Genomic DNA, 18,940 nt, shown 5'->3' with positions numbered 1-18,940 from the left:
CATTGGGCTGACAATGTCCCCCTCCCAGCCCATTGGAAGTCAGGCCTTCAGCCTCTCTGCCCCCACCATTTGGAACTCCATCCCACAGTCCCTTCGCCTCACTCCCTCCCTTGCCTCCTTCAAGGCCCGTCTGAAGACCCTCTTCGACTATCATCCTACCCCTCCCCACCCTTCTGATCCCAACCTCCAGCTCGGGTCCAAATCCTTATCTGCCCAACGCCTTGGGATGTTCCACCAATGTGAAAGGCGCTCTACAAATGTGATTTGTTGTTATTGAACCCACATGTTTCTGGCCCATGCTCCTTGATTTGTCACAGTTTTGTAATGGAAACATAATTGATGAAGTGGTTATTTTACTCCTGTCATCTGACCAGTGTGCAGTAAAGGTTTTTTTTTGTTCTTTCCTTCATAGATCAGAGTATTAAGGGATATGGGGAGAAAGCAGGGAATTGGATTTGAAAGGATTAGTTGAGGTGGAGATCAGCCATGATCTAATTAAATGGTAGAACGGGATTCAAGGGCTGAACGGCCTCCTCCTGTGCCTATGTTCCTTGAAACAAACCCTATGCATCAGCAACACTGCTGGAGCCTATCCCACTGAGATAATCTGTTGACACCTGTTGATTTGCAGGAGATGTTCAGGATGTGATAATTGTGTTGTTGTGCTTGTGAAAGGGAACATTTTGTCAGTAGGGCAGTGTAGTCCTTACAGATGGAACATTCCAATACTTTTGGCAAAAAAAACATTTCCAGTTGTAATCTTTGCTAAATTCTACCCAACATATTAAAGATTTCTCTCTCAAAACCCAGAGCAAAATTAAGCCATGTTTTAAAGATTGAACTTGCAGTTTTGTGACACCTCATCCCATCAATATCAATCCATCTCAAAAGTAGTTACTGTCAAGGTTTGTGAATGTTTCTATAAGCAAATATTTTTGTTTAGCCTTTTTTTTATGAAAAATGAACAAAGCAAGTGCTAGATAAGACAGCGGATACACGAACATTGGTACCAGACTTGGTTATTTGTCAACATATAATTTATTCTGAAATGGTGTACAATACCACTGTTTAGAAAGCTGAAATTGAGACATCTATTGGCAGTTATAGAGAAGTGCACGCATTGAAAACAAAGCTTAAGTGAAATACAATACTGTAACTTTCTAGTTGTACAATCAGTTTTTAATAAGCCACAAAATATTGGCATCACACAGCATCTTTCTAATCCCTTTCAATATCTTTGTGTATTAACCCATGTCGTTGATGGGGTCTTTGGCATAGAAGGTGGTGTAATATATTGATAAATTAATGTGCAGCCATTGATATATTTGAGTTGGAAAGGGCAAGATGTTTATCACTAAGTGAAATGACTTTGATGTAGCCTTAGAGAAGGATGCAAAGGGGAATTGGGTTGAAATGGATGGGGAGTACTAAGTGTGGTGTCTCAGGGATCTGTGCTGGAAATTCAGTAGTTGTGTACATTAATAACCTGGATTTGAAGACTCAATGCAAAGTAGCTAAAATGGTAGATGACACCATGTTAGAGAGGACTGTGGAATCAGAAGGGGTGGGGTGATGCGGGGGTCAATGTCTTACAAAGAGATCTTGATATGGTAGGCATCTGGCCTGATTGAAGTTCAGTACAGCTAAATGCAAGTTACTGCATATAGGAAGAGATCCCGAAGGATTCCGAGGACTGTTAGTTGACTCATCACTCAACAGGTCAAAACTTGTGAGGAGCAGCAAACAAACTAAGCAAGCAAGATGCTGGGCGAGATCGTCAAATCAGTTGAGTTCAGATTCTGGAATTCAGGTCCAGCTGTAGAATGTGCTGGTTAGACTGAAGTATATTATACAGTTCTTGTTGACCAGGCCCTTTAGGGGAATGACCAGGTTACTTAGGTGCTGCAGAGAAGAGCAACAACTGTCAAAGGTATGAGCTACAAGGCATGATTGGATATCTAATAATAATAATCCTTTGATATAGCGCTTTATCGAGTCTTCGAGACATCTCAAAGCGCTTCACAGAGTATAGAATAAGACAAGGTTTCCAGCCTTCAAAAGAGATTTTTCCAAGAAGACCACACGGACGGTATATAAGCTACTAAATTGAATTGAGAAAGTAAAGCAGAACTCTGCTTTCAGATAAGCCAAGGCACTAGGACAAAAGGGCACGAGTTCAAGGATGTGAAGGGTAGTTTCAAGACAGACACCAAGATGAATTTCATTCCAATATAGGGTAATTAACTACTGAATCCTCTCTCACAATTCAGTATCCTTTTGTTGATGATATGACCATAAACTGCACAGATCTTCCAAATCAGGCATCACTGCCGATTTACAGGGAATCTCTTTGAAAAATAAAATCATTTCTTTCAATTTATAATTCGCGTCTTTTGAGATGTAAATCCGATTACTGAAATATGAGGAATGTTTTATGCCTGAAACGTTAACTTATCTTTTTATTTCCTCTTTTTCAGTTTTTGATTCGACTGCTATGGATTTCCGGCAATTTCTGTTTTAGTATTTGAGGAGAAAAACAATCATTCCTTCCTTTTTTTTTTGCAAAGAGCTTCACATTGATTAATAATTGCATTCAATAATCCATTTCCTCACCTATCTTTGCTAATGGGTACCCATGCTTTTGTATGTTCATTGTTGCTTGATCCATTATCCCTTACCTTGCATTTGCCACATTAAAATACATTAAAAGCTCTATGAGACGTTACGCAGCATGGAGGGCGCTATATAAGTGCAAGTTGTTGTTGTTAGAATCCAATTGTCACTGTAAGACACAATTGATTGACTTGCTCCAGGAAGGCTGAAATCAAATGGGCTGAAGAGCCTTCTTCATCCTTAATCTCTCTTGTGATCAGAACTTTGTGTGCTTTATCGATTATTCTTTTATCGTTTACTTGGCCACATCATATTTTATGTTGAGAGAAGTGCAGTTTCTCCATGCCATGTGGGAATAGTGTGAACAACAGTGATTTTATTTAGATCACTCAGAGGCCTCACATGTAGAAACCAATCACCATGCTTAAGAGTCTCCAAACCAAACCACTGGGAGTTCCACTCATGTAGACTTTCCATTTATCTGGTACAGAGGCTCTCTCCCCAGAGGGTGCAACTTGTTTACCTGGAGAATTTAGGTGCAGGTTGACAAGAGCCAAGACTTCACAATCCCAGAGTGTACATTGTGTATTGCCAACAAAAAACACGAATGCTACTATTCTACTGAGAAGTCCTGCTGCTTGCTCAGATAGGACTACCCTCCCCATTAGGGCTTTGCAGGGTTCATGTGAGCCAATAAAATGTATAAAGTAATAAGTGTAAAGAAACAAATGTGTGAAATTTGCTTATGAATTGGCATTATAATTTTGAATTCTAGAAGTGGGCAAATCAAACCAATTTAAGTGATCGGTTGTGTATAAGACAGTAAAAGGCTCCACTACTGGTTAAATGACATATTCATATACAATTTTTTTAAATGATTATTTAAAATTATATGATTTTTAAAATCAAATTGCAAGCCATTTATTTTGCCAAAATCACTTGACCAAATTGGTCATGGCAATAGCAATAATTAAGAATTTAACTATGACATATTAACTTTAAATATAAATTAACTGTTACATTATAGTGGGCTTTGTTCCCAAAAAGACACAGAACTAATTTATAATATTGTTAACTACTTTTTTTTATTTTCAGCCAAAAATCTGACAAAAATCTAGCAAACATATAACTGTAAAATTAAAATGAATAAATAGCAATAACATATTAATTGGTGCCAAAAATAATGATACCAAATGAAAACATTGTGCTCTAACATGTCACGACTAAACACGAGGTGCCTACAAAGTAATTGTTATTTGAAACGTCCACTTTTTAGTAACATACATTTGTTTTCTTTTGTGAATTCCTTCAGCCATTGAAAATAAAAGTCAATAAATCTTGCATCGCAGGGCAAGGAAACCTTCAGTTTTAGATTTTGTGATGTGGAGCAATTTATTTGGGGGTCAGCTGGGTGTCTGACACATATGCAGAATCCCATCACCGTGCTTAAGAGTATCTAAACCAAATTGAGTTTGGGGTAACTGCTGGAGTCCAACCAGCTAAAACCCCATAGCTTGCCATGATATCACTTATATATATATGCGAACGCAACAAAATTCCTTAATTGTTCAGGTGAAAACAAAATAATTTTACTCCTCTTTGATTACAGTGATCTAGTCCGAGCCAGCACTGTGATGGTCTTCTCCCCTGACCAACCATCCTCTGGAACATCCCCAGGAGTAGAATGTCTCATGACAGCTCTCACTATATTTTTCACCCCATTGCCAACAAGGATTGCAAACTTGCATTTTGGAAAAAATTATTTTGGTTCCAGGTTCGTACGCTCTGTTTGGACCGGATTTGCAGAGTAATCTTCTGTCTCAGCCTCGGGAATTGACGATTTGCTTCATTAACCCACGTGTCACTTGTTTTAAATTGCCATAATTTTCATGCATCAATATGAGTAGTGAAAATCTGGAACTCCCTCCCCCAAAAGGCTGTGGATGCTGGATACATTTACATTTTCAAGACTGAGGGTGGATGGATTTTTGTTAGGTCAGGGTATCAAGGGATATGGGGCAAAGGCGGATAATTGGAGTTGAGGTACAAATCAACCATGATCTAATAGAATGATGGAACAGGCTCGAGGGGCTGAATGGCCTACTCCTGTCCCTATGATATTTGTAAATCTGTAACATATGCACATTGTTTCTCCGCAATGCGAGTGAAACCGAGCTGGGGAAACCCAAGTAGGGTTCACTTGCAAAAGGATAGGTAACGACAATTTATTTATATAGCGCCTTTCATGTAAAAGAATCTCTCGAAGGGCTTCACAAAAGGAATATAATTAGAAGTGAGTATGATGTAGGCAGTAAGCTTTTTTTTTGTATGTAGTCGTTTGAATCACAAGGCAGATGTTTAAGAACTCATTTGAAAATAAGACAATGATGTGGAAAATAAATGAACACTAATACTTGTGGCTAATGTAGAGGCTTAACACACCTCAAGTGCTCAACAAAAAGTTACAAAAAATGCAGTGGATGTTGTCATTTCGGCACATACAACAGCCAATCTGCCCCAGTAATCTACCCCTCAAACAACAAAGAAGGTGAGTAGCCAAAATGTACAGGATAATAAAAATCAATTTTAAAACTAAGAAAAGGGAAGGGAAATGGGGGAAGAGACTAAAAGTGGGAAAAATGGAAGACTGATGGAAGCTCAAGTCTAAGGGGGGAGCTGAGTTGCACATCTAGAGAGGGGTTAGTGGCCTGGATCAGCCACTGTCTCTCCATTTGCTGTTTTTCTACCTTTGAATCTTTTACTAGAAATATGGAGTGAGCCACTTGTGTTGGATTCAACCTTCCGATACACTACCCTGAGTGGTACTATACGAGTGCAACTTATTGTTGACGAGGCCACCTCTCTCTGTGGCTTTCAGGAACTCTTCAGTTGGTGTGAAGCTATTGCAGAGTTTGACTTGGACTTTCATTCTTCTTGGGTTGGGTTGAAGCTGCCCTCTCTGAGATATGAGCAATACAGTCTCACAAATCACATTATCTCTTATTCCGCCTGTTCTGGACCCATCAATTAGTGACCATTTATTTTCTTGTTTAATCACTCCTCCTTGCTTACTCTTTTGAACCTTGCTGATGTCCTAATGGACGTTATGTCACATTTCCCCCAGATGAGTTACAGATCAGATCATGGGTAGCTAGGGACATGCGTGCATGTGACCGCCAGGAAGGTGGAAGGCGAACTAGATGGTCTTTTTGTCGTCCAGCATTTCTTATGTTCTTACAGTGTTAGACACTTTCTAACAATTGGCTTTCACCTCAAAATTTGGAAAAACAACAAGACTGTTCGAAATAAATGAACCATTAAATTAATAACCTATCGTATCCTTTCAATTTTAAAATATTAGTAAAAGCGTAAATTATCGCAAGACAACTTGTTGAGTCTAGGATGCATTTCCGTGGTTGACTCAATATCTTCCATCCCATGCCATGTGTTCTCAAACTAAAACCCACAGTTTCACTATATTGTATATTTTTCTCTGAAGTTAGCTAATTTAAACAAAACATCATAATATATACAACTCTTGAAGACAACATCCTGTGTCATGTTCCAGTGTTTTTTTTAAAATGTGGGACAAAAAAAACATTCACCTGAAAAAAAATTGCATCTATCCTTAAAAGCTAATCTATGCATTCTACTTAAGCCTGAACTACTTTCTTTAATCTACTCAAGCCTGAACTACCTACCTTCTTCATTTTATGATCAATCTGCTCCACAAGTATAATCAGATGCTAACTGGCACGGATGAAGCTGAACTGTTCCTGGATTCACGGGTCTTTTGAGTTGGCAAAGTGACCACACAACAGGAAACACCCACTGTAGCCTCTGTGAGGTCATCCTCATCAATCCATTCATTCATGTTTGGGTTATAACATTGGACGCACTTCTTATATTTCTTCTCAACCTCATTCCAGCCTCCCACCACATAGATTTTACCATCAATGGTTGCAGCACCAGCAGTGCTGACCCCCACGTGGAGCGGAGCAACCTGGCTCCATTGCGCTGTGGAGGGATTATAGCATTCAACAGGGAGCACATCAATCCTCTCACCCTTGCCTCCGAGCTGACTGCCACCCAATACATAGACACGATCGAAGAGGGAAATGGCACAGTGCCAGCCTCTGGGGGTACTTAAATTAGCTTTGTCCTGCCAGCTGTCTGCTGAGGGATCATAGGCACAGGCCAAACGGGAATATGCATTATTTATGTATCCTCCTGTAACCAGGATTTTACCATCTACGACAGCACCAGCATGACAGCATCTGGGGACCTCTAACGGTGCCTTCAGCTGCCAGTGGTTGGTGGCAGGCACATAGCATTCAACAGAGGCCAGAGGACCATCTGGATTCCTGCCCCCGATTGCGAAAAGTAACCCATTGAAAACATTCAGACTGAAGTGGGTGCGTCTCTGCACCATGTTTCCCAAATGAATCCAGCTGTTGAATCGAGGATCGTACCTGTGAAGAAAATAAAGAGAAAAATGCAAATACAGTACTAACACCATTAATCATTGTAACACTTTCCTGCAACAGATTGAGAATTCCACATTCAATCCACCTTAAAAATAGGGTGACCATATTTTGTACACCAAATCCAGGGACACATATAAAAAAAAGGAACCCACCACAATTCCTGATGCTTGCAGTACTGGAGAAGCTTGTTGAATTAATGGTTGTATTTCTCTGATGAGTGTATCTGTTTTAGGACTTTATTGTTATTGCTCAGTTTGTTGCTGAACTCAAGACAAGGCAAATTTGGCCCCAGGGACACAATACCTGATCTGAGGACTATCCCCGGAAATCGGGGATGTAGTCGTTGTACCTTAAAGATATTTTCTCTCACCTCCCCTCGGTTTATATTTGCGACCATCTTAATTATCGTAGGGTAGAGGTGGGTTACATGACAACAGGCACGTTTTACAACCAGCCACTTCCCTTCAACTCAGACAGCAGTCAGTCCCAGTCGCTGTTCTCTACCAAATTTTTCTGCTACAGTCTGTGCTAAGACAAGTTAGTCATGCTGACAATCTACAAAAAATGCTTGAAATCCTAGGCCAAATGAAACGAGTCTGTGCTGCTCTGACTTCACGTAACTGTCAAGTAATTGTTATACCATACTTGTGCCTTTTCAGCACATTTTTAGATGGAGGGAAGTCGGGACTATGGAATTCTTTGTTGAGTCCATTCATTCTTTAAACAGTATTTTATAGATTCTTTTGGAAACGAATAAAGAGAAATACTGAAGGCTATGGGGAGGGAGTGGGGGTGTGGAATTAAGTTGGGTGGCTCATATGGAGAAAACGCATAGACCCGATGGGCCAAATGGTCTATTTTTGTGCTGTAGGTTTCAACGCTTTTGCCAGTAGCAAGAAAACCAACACAGAAGTGGAAGTGCTGAAAGTGGGTGGGCCCAATAATGTGGCATTTGTACAGAGTAAACAGTGAATCCTGCAAGTAACTATTGGTGCTTCAACCACCTCATCGGAACTTGCCTCCCTCAGGATATCCTGCCAAAGCAGAGTTCCTCTTCATGAGGTGCACCCAGATACCTGCAAGAGTTTATCTGTGACTCAAGAAACACTGTAATTTCATCTCTATCAGTGCTCTCCCACTTCCACGGTGGGGGCAGGATAGCTGGAGAGGCGACTGAATGCAGTTTGACTACCGTTATGTTCTTCACTTTACTCTTGTCCCAGTTTTATTCCGGTCCAATATTGAATACAGAATTAAAGAATTATTGATGAATCTGTACACTGTAATCAATTCTGTATTTCAGCCACCGTTGAAAAAGCATTCCATACTCTGACAACCTTCTGGAACATGTACATCTAAACCTCTCATTTTACACGTGCAGTTATTATGTGCAGTTTTGGGCATCATATTATAAAAAGAATATTAAGAGTTATGGAGGAGGGTTTCATGAGGACGATACCAGAGATGAAAGAATGTAGTTATGAGAAGCTGCTGGACAGGTTAAGACTCTTTCTGTTGGAGCAGAGAAGTTGGAGGGGTGATATGATCAAAGTATTTAAGGTAATTAAATGGTATGAAAAACAACAATTAAATTTAGCTAGCAAGTTTTAAAAAACATTTAAAAAGTTTTTTGTAATTTTTTTGGACATAAAATATACAGTGTAGCCCTTTACAGTAGATTTGGTGAATCGCTTTGGGACTTCTGAAAAAAGCATGATAAGTTGCTATATCAAATGCAAGGATTATTATTATTCATTATTCACTTTCACGTCAAGATGACACCGTAAAGCACTTCTCATAACTGAAGAAATTAATTGTGTATAATTCTTTCTGCTGGTAGGGGATTTGAGAGAAGAGGACATGAGTTCAGGATTGTGATCAGGGGAGTAAAATGAGAGGTTTGGACGAACATGTTCCAGAAGGTTGTCAGAGTATGGAATGGTTTTTCAAGGGTGGCTGGAAATGCAAAATTGATTGGGGCCATGTAAAAGCGAATTAGAGAAGCACACGCTGAGGAAGACTATAATAATAAATAATAATCCTTGCATTTGGTATCGTGCTTTCATGTTGGGAGTACGTCCCAAAACCCTTCACAAGATTTACTGTGAAGTGCAGTGACTGTGCACAAACAGCCATGAAGTAAGTGACCAATTTTATTTGGGGGATTGTTTGCCAGGACATCGGGGAAAACCCCCCTTCCTTTTCGAATACCTCCATGGGATCTTTAACGTCCACCTGAACAGGCAGATGGGACCTTGCTTTTATGTCTCATCCTAAGAATGTCACCTCCAACAATGCAACACACCCCAGCACTGCAGTGGAGTGTTAGCTTAGACTTTAGAGGTTACAGGGAAAGGAACAGACACTAAAACAAAAAACAAATGGTCTAAAACGGCCTCCTGTTATATCATAGATTTCTATGGTTCTATGGACTCATATACAGAGACAGGAAATATCACATACTGTAGTACTCTCAGCTCTGAGTCAGAAAATTTTAAGTTTAATTTGTTAAATGAAGGTCCTGTCAGCCTGTTTAGGTGAATAAAAAGTTCCAATTGTACCATTTTATACTGTGTCCTGGACAACAATTTCTTCCATCCCCTCTGATAAAAAAAATTGTGATTCACTTCATGGCTGTTTGTGGGACGTTGCTGTGTGCAAACTGGCTACGAATCCACCATCCTGTGAAACTCTTTGAGACATCCTTCTGATATGAAGATGTCACTCCTGATGGGACACCTTTTGACAGGAATACTTGCTGTTGAGGGCAGCAGCTGAAACTGCTGGGGAATCCGATATTATTCGGTTTCCAGCAGTGTCACAGGAAGAACTGCAGTGCTGTTGGAAACTAAATTCACCATCAAATTGTCCCTCTGAATCCAAATGAAAAGTAACTTCTTTCTTTATCCTGTCTGCACTACACCTAACCCGCTTGACGTGTCCTAGCGCCTTGGGACGTCCTCCTGATGTGAAAGGCGCTGTTACCAATGTAATTTGTTGTTGCGTCTATTTGTTTTTCAAGGGAGTGACAGCCTGAAGATTAACTGTTTAGAAAAGAATTTTTATCATGCTTAAATATCGCAAAACACCTCACAAGCAATTGCTGTCAAGTGCAGCCATTTTTGCTTTAAACGCAAAAGCGGCAGCTAAGTTGTGCTAACATGGTCCCTAAAACAGCCATGAGGTGAACGATCAAATAATCTAGAGGATTGTCAGAGAGGAAACCGGGAAAAAGTCCCTTATTATTTATTAACACTAGATATCATTATATACTCTTGTTTTGAAACGAAAAGCTCTCCAGGACTCTACCCCACGTGAAGGCTGCTATATAAATACACGTTGTTGTAAAATATCTTGTAATACAGTAATAATACTGAACCAGAAGAGCATTAATATCTTAATTATCGTCTGAACGGGGCCTCGGTGAGAAACTAAACATGAAACCCTAGAGATTCAACTGATTTTTAAAGCTCTTGACTCATATCTCTTTAAAAGAAAAATAAACCTTCACATCCATAAAAAGAAATAATTCTTATTTAAAAAATTATTATTATTAAAAAAAGATTTAAATTATTATTAAAAAAATTTTTTTAATAAGAATTATTAAAGGCTTCCATATATTTATGTATGTACTTACCTCTCATTCAACTCCAAATGCAAAAAGTATTGTGTTCTAAATTATTGAAATACTTTAAAACAAAATTCTGCCAATCTACGAGTTGTCCAGCAGAGAGATACAGCTTTTTAAGCTGGAGTTCAGAGAATGATGGATAACCGACTTGCAAATCAAGGCTTAATTTGAGAATTTTCCAAAATTCTGCATAATCTTAAATTTAAAGCAATGGTTTTAAAATTAAGACCAGGAAAAATTCCGAGTCTCCAGAGATCGTCCTTCTACACACAGTACTACTTTATTGTTACCTGCAGACGTTGCTCACAGCATGCTTGGCCTGATTTCTGGCATCATTCTGATCTTCCCCACCAGCTACGTATAGGAATCCATCCATCACAGCGACACATTGATTGAAGCTCTTGTAAGGCATTTCAGAAAGTTTGTTCCATCCACGCTCAGGATCTCTGTATATAATGTCTCTACTCAGCGACTTTTCTGTCAGTGCTGGACGACCAGCCACCATGACCAGGACTTTGAGACCACTGCGAACTTTAGTTCTTCTGCATTGCAAGGTGTTTTGCTGATAGGGAAGAAGATGGTAATTCATGGCATCTACCAAAAATCTGTGGCACTCTGTATCTTGCATCATTCTAGGCACAGTCTGAACATAGTTGACCAGATCTTGTGCTGAGATGGTGCAAAAGCGAATCGTGCTCAGGAGATCTGCTGCGTACTTAGCCCTTTTACTGTCGAAATCCAGCCACTTCATTGCAATCTGGAATGCCGTGATTTCTGAGGGCAACAGCAGGGCATCATCCATCATGAATTTAATGATTTGCTCAAAGGTAAGTTTCAGGAACTGGTCCTTTTCTGAAAACTCTATGAAATGGTCCCGAATGAAGTTATGTGCAGCTTCCATGGTATTCCTCAATCCATACGTTTCTGCAATGTTAACGATGTACATGCAGTTCTCAACATTGATTTCCTGCATCAAAAAATCGCAGCACATCTTAATAAGAGAATGAATCTGGAGCTGGTTGGCTGTTGCTATAATGTTACCAATGGTGTAGAGAGAGAGGGTTAGCTTTCCACTGTAAGCGTACGTGATCACCGCATTGAGACCAACAGCAGATATGTCATTGACGTCTACCCTGTGGGTGGTTGGGTCTTTCTTCAGGATATTCCTGAAGTATTCGCTGCAGGATGCCATCACCACTTTGTGAACATCAAAGGATTTGGATTTCGTAGCGATGGTGAGGTCGCACAGGAACTTTTCTTGCTTCATCTTGTTGAGGACTTCCAGTAGATTCAAACCGTAGGTTGAGTCGGACATTTCAGTGGAGATGCGACTGAAGCCATTGCCCCCATCGACCAACCCGTTGACACCGTTTAAATGGATGATGGTACTTTCTTCTACAATCACTGTTGTTTCCTTGTTCTCCGCTTTATTCTTTTTAAAGCTCTTCTTCTTCGGTGCCATGACTGCAATGCTGGTGTCACAGCCACGACCTGAAACACATTAATTGTATTTACTTACAGACTTTATGCCTTGTAATTCTACAATATATATTGCAGTTTCTCGTCTTCACCCTCAAAACTCTCCACAGCTTTGCTCCTCTGTGACCTACTAACTCCATATCCACCTGTCTGCTCCCTCCGCTCATCGGGCTCCGGCCTGCTGCTTGTCCCCCGAACCGGTTTGCCCCACCATCGGCAACCTTCAGCCTCTCTGCCTTCACCCTTTGGAACTCCATCTCACAGTCCCTTCGCCTCGCACCCTCCCTTGCCTCCTTCAAGGCCCATCTCAAGTCAGTCCTCTTCGACCATGCCTTTGGTCACCCTCTGACCCCTAACCTCCTGGACCGCCACACCTCCTGATCCCAACCTCAGCTCGTGTCCAAATCCCTGACTGTCAGACCCTTGTCTTGTCGTTCTGCATTCAGGAACAACAGTATGAATGTTAGGAACGTAGAGACTGAAACAGGCCAATGGTTCATTGAGTCTGCTGTATCAGTTTATTACATTATGCCATTGATTTCATCCCATTTAAACACCTTTCTCCATACCCCTAAATGCCTAATTATTTATCTCTATCTATCTTCATCCATCCATCCAGTCCATGTTTTAAGTAACATAATTATAAGAGTAAACAAGTTTCCTAGTTTAAAATAGATTGTGATCAAATAAACATAGACCAAAACTCGCTTTCCTCTCTCCGTGGATGCTGTATGACCTGATGAGTGTTCCCAGCAACTTCTGTTTTTATTGTAAAACATAAACCATGTTTATTTGAGGAGTTTTGCTCCTGTAATATACATCGATACTCAAGCATATTTTTTTTATGAACTCTTGTGTGTATGGTTTTTAGTAAAAGCCAAATACGATAAACCTTGTTGGACATTTATGGAAGCAATTAAATGTGTACAATAAGAGAAATCTACAAACATATATATACAGTTTGCAAATTTTTCAGTGCAAATATTCTGTGCTTACTGTTCTAAAGAGCAATTAAATTATTTATCCGTGAGGCATCTGCACAGGATGAATATCATATACCAATCGTAATATTGCCTTGTCAACTCCACTTCAAACTAGCTAAATACTATAACTAACCACAGGCCAGAGATCAAACTTGGAACCTTCTTGGTTTGTGCAGCTCAAGTGTGGTGTATTTTAGCAAATTAGACATTGGCATATCTTCACAGCATAGATTCCATAAACCTGTCAAATCAAAGCTGTCCTTTCAAATTGTGGTTTGAATTGTAATAACTTGCCCCAGATTTACTTTTTCAACTTGCTTGTAAGAAAAATAAAATACCCTAAAACTTTCCAAACATTGAATAGAGCTTTAAACCACGATATAACAAAAGAGGTTATAATCCCTATGGTGGAACACTTAATAACCTCTACAATGCAAGTTGCAAAACCAACCTTCTGCACAAGTGGAACACATATGGAATTCAAAGCGAAGAATGAAATATTAATCAATTTGCAAACCACCAAACGGATTTTTGTTATCAAATGTTGGTCAAATCTTAAGGCGCAGACACAGCAGTGAAATTGCAAATTGATGCACAAGAACACATTTTGAAATTGAAAAAACAATACACTCAGAAATCCATACCTGCTGAGGTTCATTCAACAAAACGTATTGCTCGCAAAATACACCGTCAATTCACTTTACAGCATATTCTGTGAAACCCTTTGAGACATCTTAACGACGTGATAAGGTGCTATATCAAATGCAAGGATTATTATGACTATTATTATTATAAAACTGGCGGGAAAATAACTAAGTTCGAAATAAAGGTTGGAATATTTTGAAAATAAAGCTTACAAAGTGTAGCCTTTAAATCTCAGGTGCTTTTGGTAGCAACGCAGCACGTGGAAAGGCAAGTAAAGGAATAAAGTTTCAGTGAACTGAGAAATTAGCCGTCTGCATTCTTTCTCTCCTTGCATCTGCTGAAGTATATCAATCAGCTCCAGGAATAGAAACAGCACAGTTCAAGCACAAGCAACACTCATGCCGGGTTGCCATATTAAGATTGGTTCAATTTAAGCTGCTGCCATTCCAGCAAGGGAGGAGGGGCACATTTCATTCATTTTCATTAGTTTATGAGCATGTGACTGCAAACCCGCTGCTGTAAAAGAGAAAGGCATGCATTATACGCTTATCTTAAAAGTTAAACCGATGCACCAACTTTATAATAATAATCCTTGCATTTGATATAGCCCCTTATCACGATTTTAAAACGTCTCAAAGCGCTTCACAGAATACACTGTAAAGTGAATTGACTGGATATTTTGTGGACCAATTGCGCGCAGCAGTGTCCCACAAACAGTCGTGGATCGAGTGATCAAATTTATCTCGGAAGGAAACTTGTTTGCTCACGCTCGAAAGGGAAAAATAAGTGTATCATTTAAATTGTTTCTTCCCATTCCTTCCACAATTAAAACATGATACAGAAGTTAAAACATTGAAGGCATTTTCCCGATCCTCGTCACCTTTATTGCTAATAATTATTTGGTGTAGCACCTTTCGCATCAGGAGGATGTTTCAAAGCACTGTACAAGATTTATTGTGAAGTATTTTGAAACATCACTACACAGTGACTGTGTATTTTGTATCCGTGAATGCAATTTGCGCACAGCAATGTCCCACAAACAGCACAAAAAGTGAGTAACCAATTTTATTTTAGGGGTTTTGGCCCATACGCCAGCGAAACTCCTCTCTCTTTCCAAATCATGTCACGGGCTCTTTAACATTCTCCAGAGCAGGCAGACAGATAGGAGCTTGGTTTAACACCCCACCCAAAAAGACAAGTTAATACCTATTTTGCAAGTTCTACCCGACAGTAACTTTATTATTATTAATAAGAAAATGCTAGAAAAGGTTTTAGCCGCATACAGTAGACTTTGTAGCAATTTAAAAGCTTTATCATCATTTCACCCACAAAATACAGAGTCCATCCACTTTACAACATATTCAACATGAAGCGCTTCGAGATGCCCGAGCGACACGGTAAGGCGCCGTATCAAATACCAATAATATGATCGCTAACAACATCAATCGACGCAAAAAAAAAAAAAATCCAACCGCTTTAACTCCTGAAATGGCGCACGACTTCAAGAACTGTTTCAAAGAGAAACCAGAGAGCGCAAATTGCAATGGAAAGCCTACCCTGAGCGATGAAGTTTCTTGCTGTAACTTTTATTGAGAGAGGAGAGAGAGAGAGAGGAATAGAGGAGAGAGAGAGATAGAGGAGCTCTCTGATCTATTGCTGCTAATAGACTTGTCAAGCCAATGATGGGTCAGTCAATGCAGCTGCATTCTGCTCATTGCCTGTGGCTCTCGCCTCCTGTTTAAGCCTCTGGAGGCTGAGAGAGCAGCTTAGAGACGTGTTTCCGGGACTGATCATCACCTGCCCCGCATTGGACACAGGAGGAGAGGCTGAGGTTGGGGCTGGAGCTCCCTCAGGAGTAGCACTGGCCATGGCTCAGGAGACAGTGCACCAGGTACTGCAGCTCAAACAACGACTCGCCCAGGTTAATGGTCCCAGTAAGGTGCGTGTCAAGTGTTTCTCTAAAGGAACTAACCCCCAAGTTATTCTTCTCCTGGGCAAATTGTTGTTGGATATAACCCCCTCCACACACACACCCACACACAACTGATCAGGTTGGACTTGTGGTGCATTGTTTGTTGTTGCTCACACCAGGTAAATAGCCCCTATTGCACTGTTAACTGGGAAGAAGCATTGAGCAGTTAATCACTCACTGAGTGATCTCCACCACATTGGGTTTGATTTGACTTCTAAGAGCCCAGGATGGTTGTGAATGAGTGCAATGGGAATAAAACATTTGACGGTGGAGTCCTGGGTGGAAATTATTCTATTGAGTATTTTTTTTTCATAGATAGGACTTTCTGCACCCAGAAAATGTGCAAGATGCCCTCAATGCTGCCAATTCAATATACAATATACAGTCAATTCACTTTACAGTGTGTTCTGTGAAGCGCTTTGGGACGTCCTCCCGACGTGAAAAGCGCTATATCAAATGCAAAGATTATTATTATTATTATTAATTCTGCCCTATTTTTCACACCATGTTTAAGAGGAAATTGAGCTTGAACTAAAATAGTGACACTTGAATGTAACATTTAAATGTATTGTGATGATTTCAGTTGGAATGATATTTCACCATCCCATTTCTCAAAACCTTTCAGAATTTGCAGACTGCCATTCCATCACTTATTGAGTTTCCCTATTGCAGTGAAAAAGAACCTAATGTCTGTTCCTAAATCTTATAACTAAAAATCCATCATTATTGAGTCTTTCAGTGACTCTAAAGCCCATTAGGGATTGTATGGCAGTATTCCAACTGCCTTGTATAGTGTTTCCTTGTTTTTGTGTTCAAATTATAGACATATGTAGACTAAATATTAAATAAAATGCACAGAACATTTAGCCAAAATCTAACTACACTTAGAAATGTATGCACAGGCATTCCTGATCTCTCTGGACCTCAATGTCAATAAGAACGATACAATTTAGGTTTTACTTCCTTTCTTTACCTTTTCCCTAAATATACTGCCTGAACATTAAACAGTACCTGCCATCTCTCTCTCTTGTCATGTATGTGAACCTCCACAGTGCTCTTCCCTTAGCTCTGGTGCCTATTCAGTAATGGAACGCCCAGAACTGTTCCAATTGCAGCCAAACCAATGTTTTGAATACATTTTATATCCCTTTGCCTTTATACCACTTTGCTGCTATATATAAAAAAGCAGATACTTAAGTACTTTTTTAAGGCTTTTTTTCACAAAAGCATTCATTCAAACATTTCTGCTAATGCTTGAAAGTTGACTTGACGTTTGCATTATTGCTACAGCAATAATCTACCAAAATAATCTTCAAATTTTATTTGAAAATGTAGTCTGTGAAGTAGTTAAGAGAGGGTCTATAGTTAGATGTTGCTTTTTAACGCAAACAAGTGTTACTAAAACATTCAATTAGTTATCTACCCATGTGTTCATGATTTTGTGAAATAGCCTGGATATATTTACATTGTCTATGTATCTTGGCATTTTAAAGAACTGGATCATGTTGTCTTTTCTCCAATTAGTTTAGCTCTGTAACTCTCCTATATTTTAGAACACTCGTGTCCTTGAATAACGACTAGGGGATCAAAAAGATAATTTAAGAGGAACTACCTCACACAGAGAGTTGTGAGAATGTGGAACTTGCTGCCTGAAGCAATGGTTGATAGGGCAGATGCATTCAGGAGGAAGCTAGACTTTCCCATGAGGGAGAAGGGAATAGAGGGGTATGGGAGAGAGAAAGGAACTGCTATATTTTTCTAAATGTCAATTCATACACAATATGGGTTCTCCAGACATTTATATAAATTAAGAATCACTTACAAATTTTCTTGAGAGGCAGTCTAGAGCTTGGCTGGTCTTATATTAGGTGTGAACCTTCAGTGACCTTTGTTTTGCCCACAAAATATATGGTCAAATTCAGAATATATTCTGTGAAGCATTTTGAGACATCTCAATGATGTGATGAAGTGCCATATCAAACTCAAGGATTATTATTTACTGCCTCCAAATTCTTCTTTGGGTACAACCAAGTGCTCTGGGACACTATATAAATGCAAGTTGTTGTTCTTCCCTTCTCACAAAATCCCAAGAGTAGTTTGGATGAAGAACAATAACAAATTACACTGATGTAGTACCTTTCACGTCGGGAGGGTGTCCCAAGGCATTGGACAGTCAAGGATTTGCACCTGAGCTGGGGGTTTGGGTCGTGGGGGTAGGGGGTAGGAGGGTCATCAAAGACGAGGAAGGTCTTAAGATGGAATTTGAAGCAACACGATTTGTTTCAACTTTGGCTCATTTGATTTTGCTCTAAAGTTGTCTCATTACAGTATGAAGCTAGTTTCTTAACTGAGCCCAGCATCCTGGTCTCAATTAGTCAATTACCCTTTCAGTAAAGAAATACTTCACGGTGTCTGTCCTGTAATTACCTTTTGCAATCCTGGGCCTGTGCCCTCGTTTGGCTTTGCAACAGTTTGCAGTTGTTCTATTAAGAGTTGAATTCTTAATCCAGATTTGCTTTAACTATGGAGCATTGTCATGTGCAAATATTTTCATCTATTCCTGCTATGAATAAGAACATAAATGCCTGCCAGCGCAATGCAGAGTGTCGTCACAAACTTTGAAGTTTGCTGTGATCATTAACCTTGTACCCCAGAGTTGGCATCTGCATTGACACTATATTGCTAGTTACTGATTTCAAAAATAATTATAGTCCTTTAATCCCAGTGAATTAAAGTCTTGCCATGTTGTTGTGTCTTCCTGTCAATTCACCAAATTTGTGAGAAATGCACAAACACGCACCAAGTATCCACACTTACTAAACTTTTGTCACTGGAATTTTGCTCTGATCCCTGTAATAACACATGGTGCTGAATGTTCTGCAGATATGTCAGCCGGTTCAGACTGCCTTACTCGATCTCGTCAGCACAATGCGTGCACGTCTGCACAGCATGCTGATAATAGTTTATTGGAGCTCGTGTTTTTTTTAAACAAATCGCTCGTAAATAAAATTACTACAGATTAAAACCAATACAGGAGTTCTAATTTAGGACCATACAGAGTCTGAGAGAACAATACTTAAGATGAGAGCGTCTGGAGCAAAATTCTGTTATTGGAGGGGAGATTAAAATA

General features: G+C 39.7%; 1 protein-coding gene across 3 annotated transcripts; it reads right to left on the bottom strand.

Annotated features, from left to right (window-relative positions):
• Positions 1–6,322: 6,322 nt before the first annotated feature.
• On the bottom strand, positions 6,323–15,579 carry klhl31 (kelch-like family member 31). 3 transcript variants are annotated; one of them, XM_007894055.2, is made up of 3 exons: positions 15,395–15,579; positions 11,022–12,222; positions 6,323–7,085 (listed from the first exon to the last, which is right to left on the bottom strand). In XM_007894055.2, exons 2-3 carry the CDS (start codon positions 12,191–12,193, stop codon positions 6,353–6,355), a joined length of 1,905 nt encoding a protein of 634 aa, XP_007892246.1. In that variant the 5' UTR covers positions 12,194–12,222; positions 15,395–15,579; the 3' UTR covers positions 6,323–6,352. The 3 variants fall into 3 exon arrangements, with proteins under 3 accessions (XP_007892246.1, XP_007892245.1, XP_007892247.1); XM_007894054.1 differs by lacking the exon at positions 15,395–15,579 and adding an exon at positions 13,838–13,914; XM_007894056.1 differs by lacking the exon at positions 15,395–15,579 and adding an exon at positions 12,357–12,380.
• Between the last annotated feature and the right edge of the window lie 3,361 nt (positions 15,580–18,940).

This window comes from Callorhinchus milii, unplaced genomic scaffold, assembly GCF_018977255.1.
Source record: "Callorhinchus milii isolate IMCB2004 unplaced genomic scaffold, IMCB_Cmil_1.0 Scaffold3, whole genome shotgun sequence".
Lineage (NCBI taxonomy): Eukaryota > Metazoa > Chordata > Chondrichthyes > Chimaeriformes > Callorhinchidae > Callorhinchus > Callorhinchus milii.
Note: the sequence above shows the minus strand (reverse complement) of the source record. Positions and strands in the feature narration are given on the sequence as shown.

Bases quoted from the DNA above. Each gene is read 5' to 3' on its own strand.
- klhl31 (XM_007894055.2), bottom strand. From the start codon at position 12,193: ATGGCACCGAAGAAGAAGAGCTTTAAAAAGAATAAAGCGGAGAACAAG. The intron at 7,086-11,021 runs GTAACAATAAAG...TTTTCTTCACAG, and splicing joins GCTGTGAGCAACGTCTGCAG to GTACGATCCTCGATTCAACA.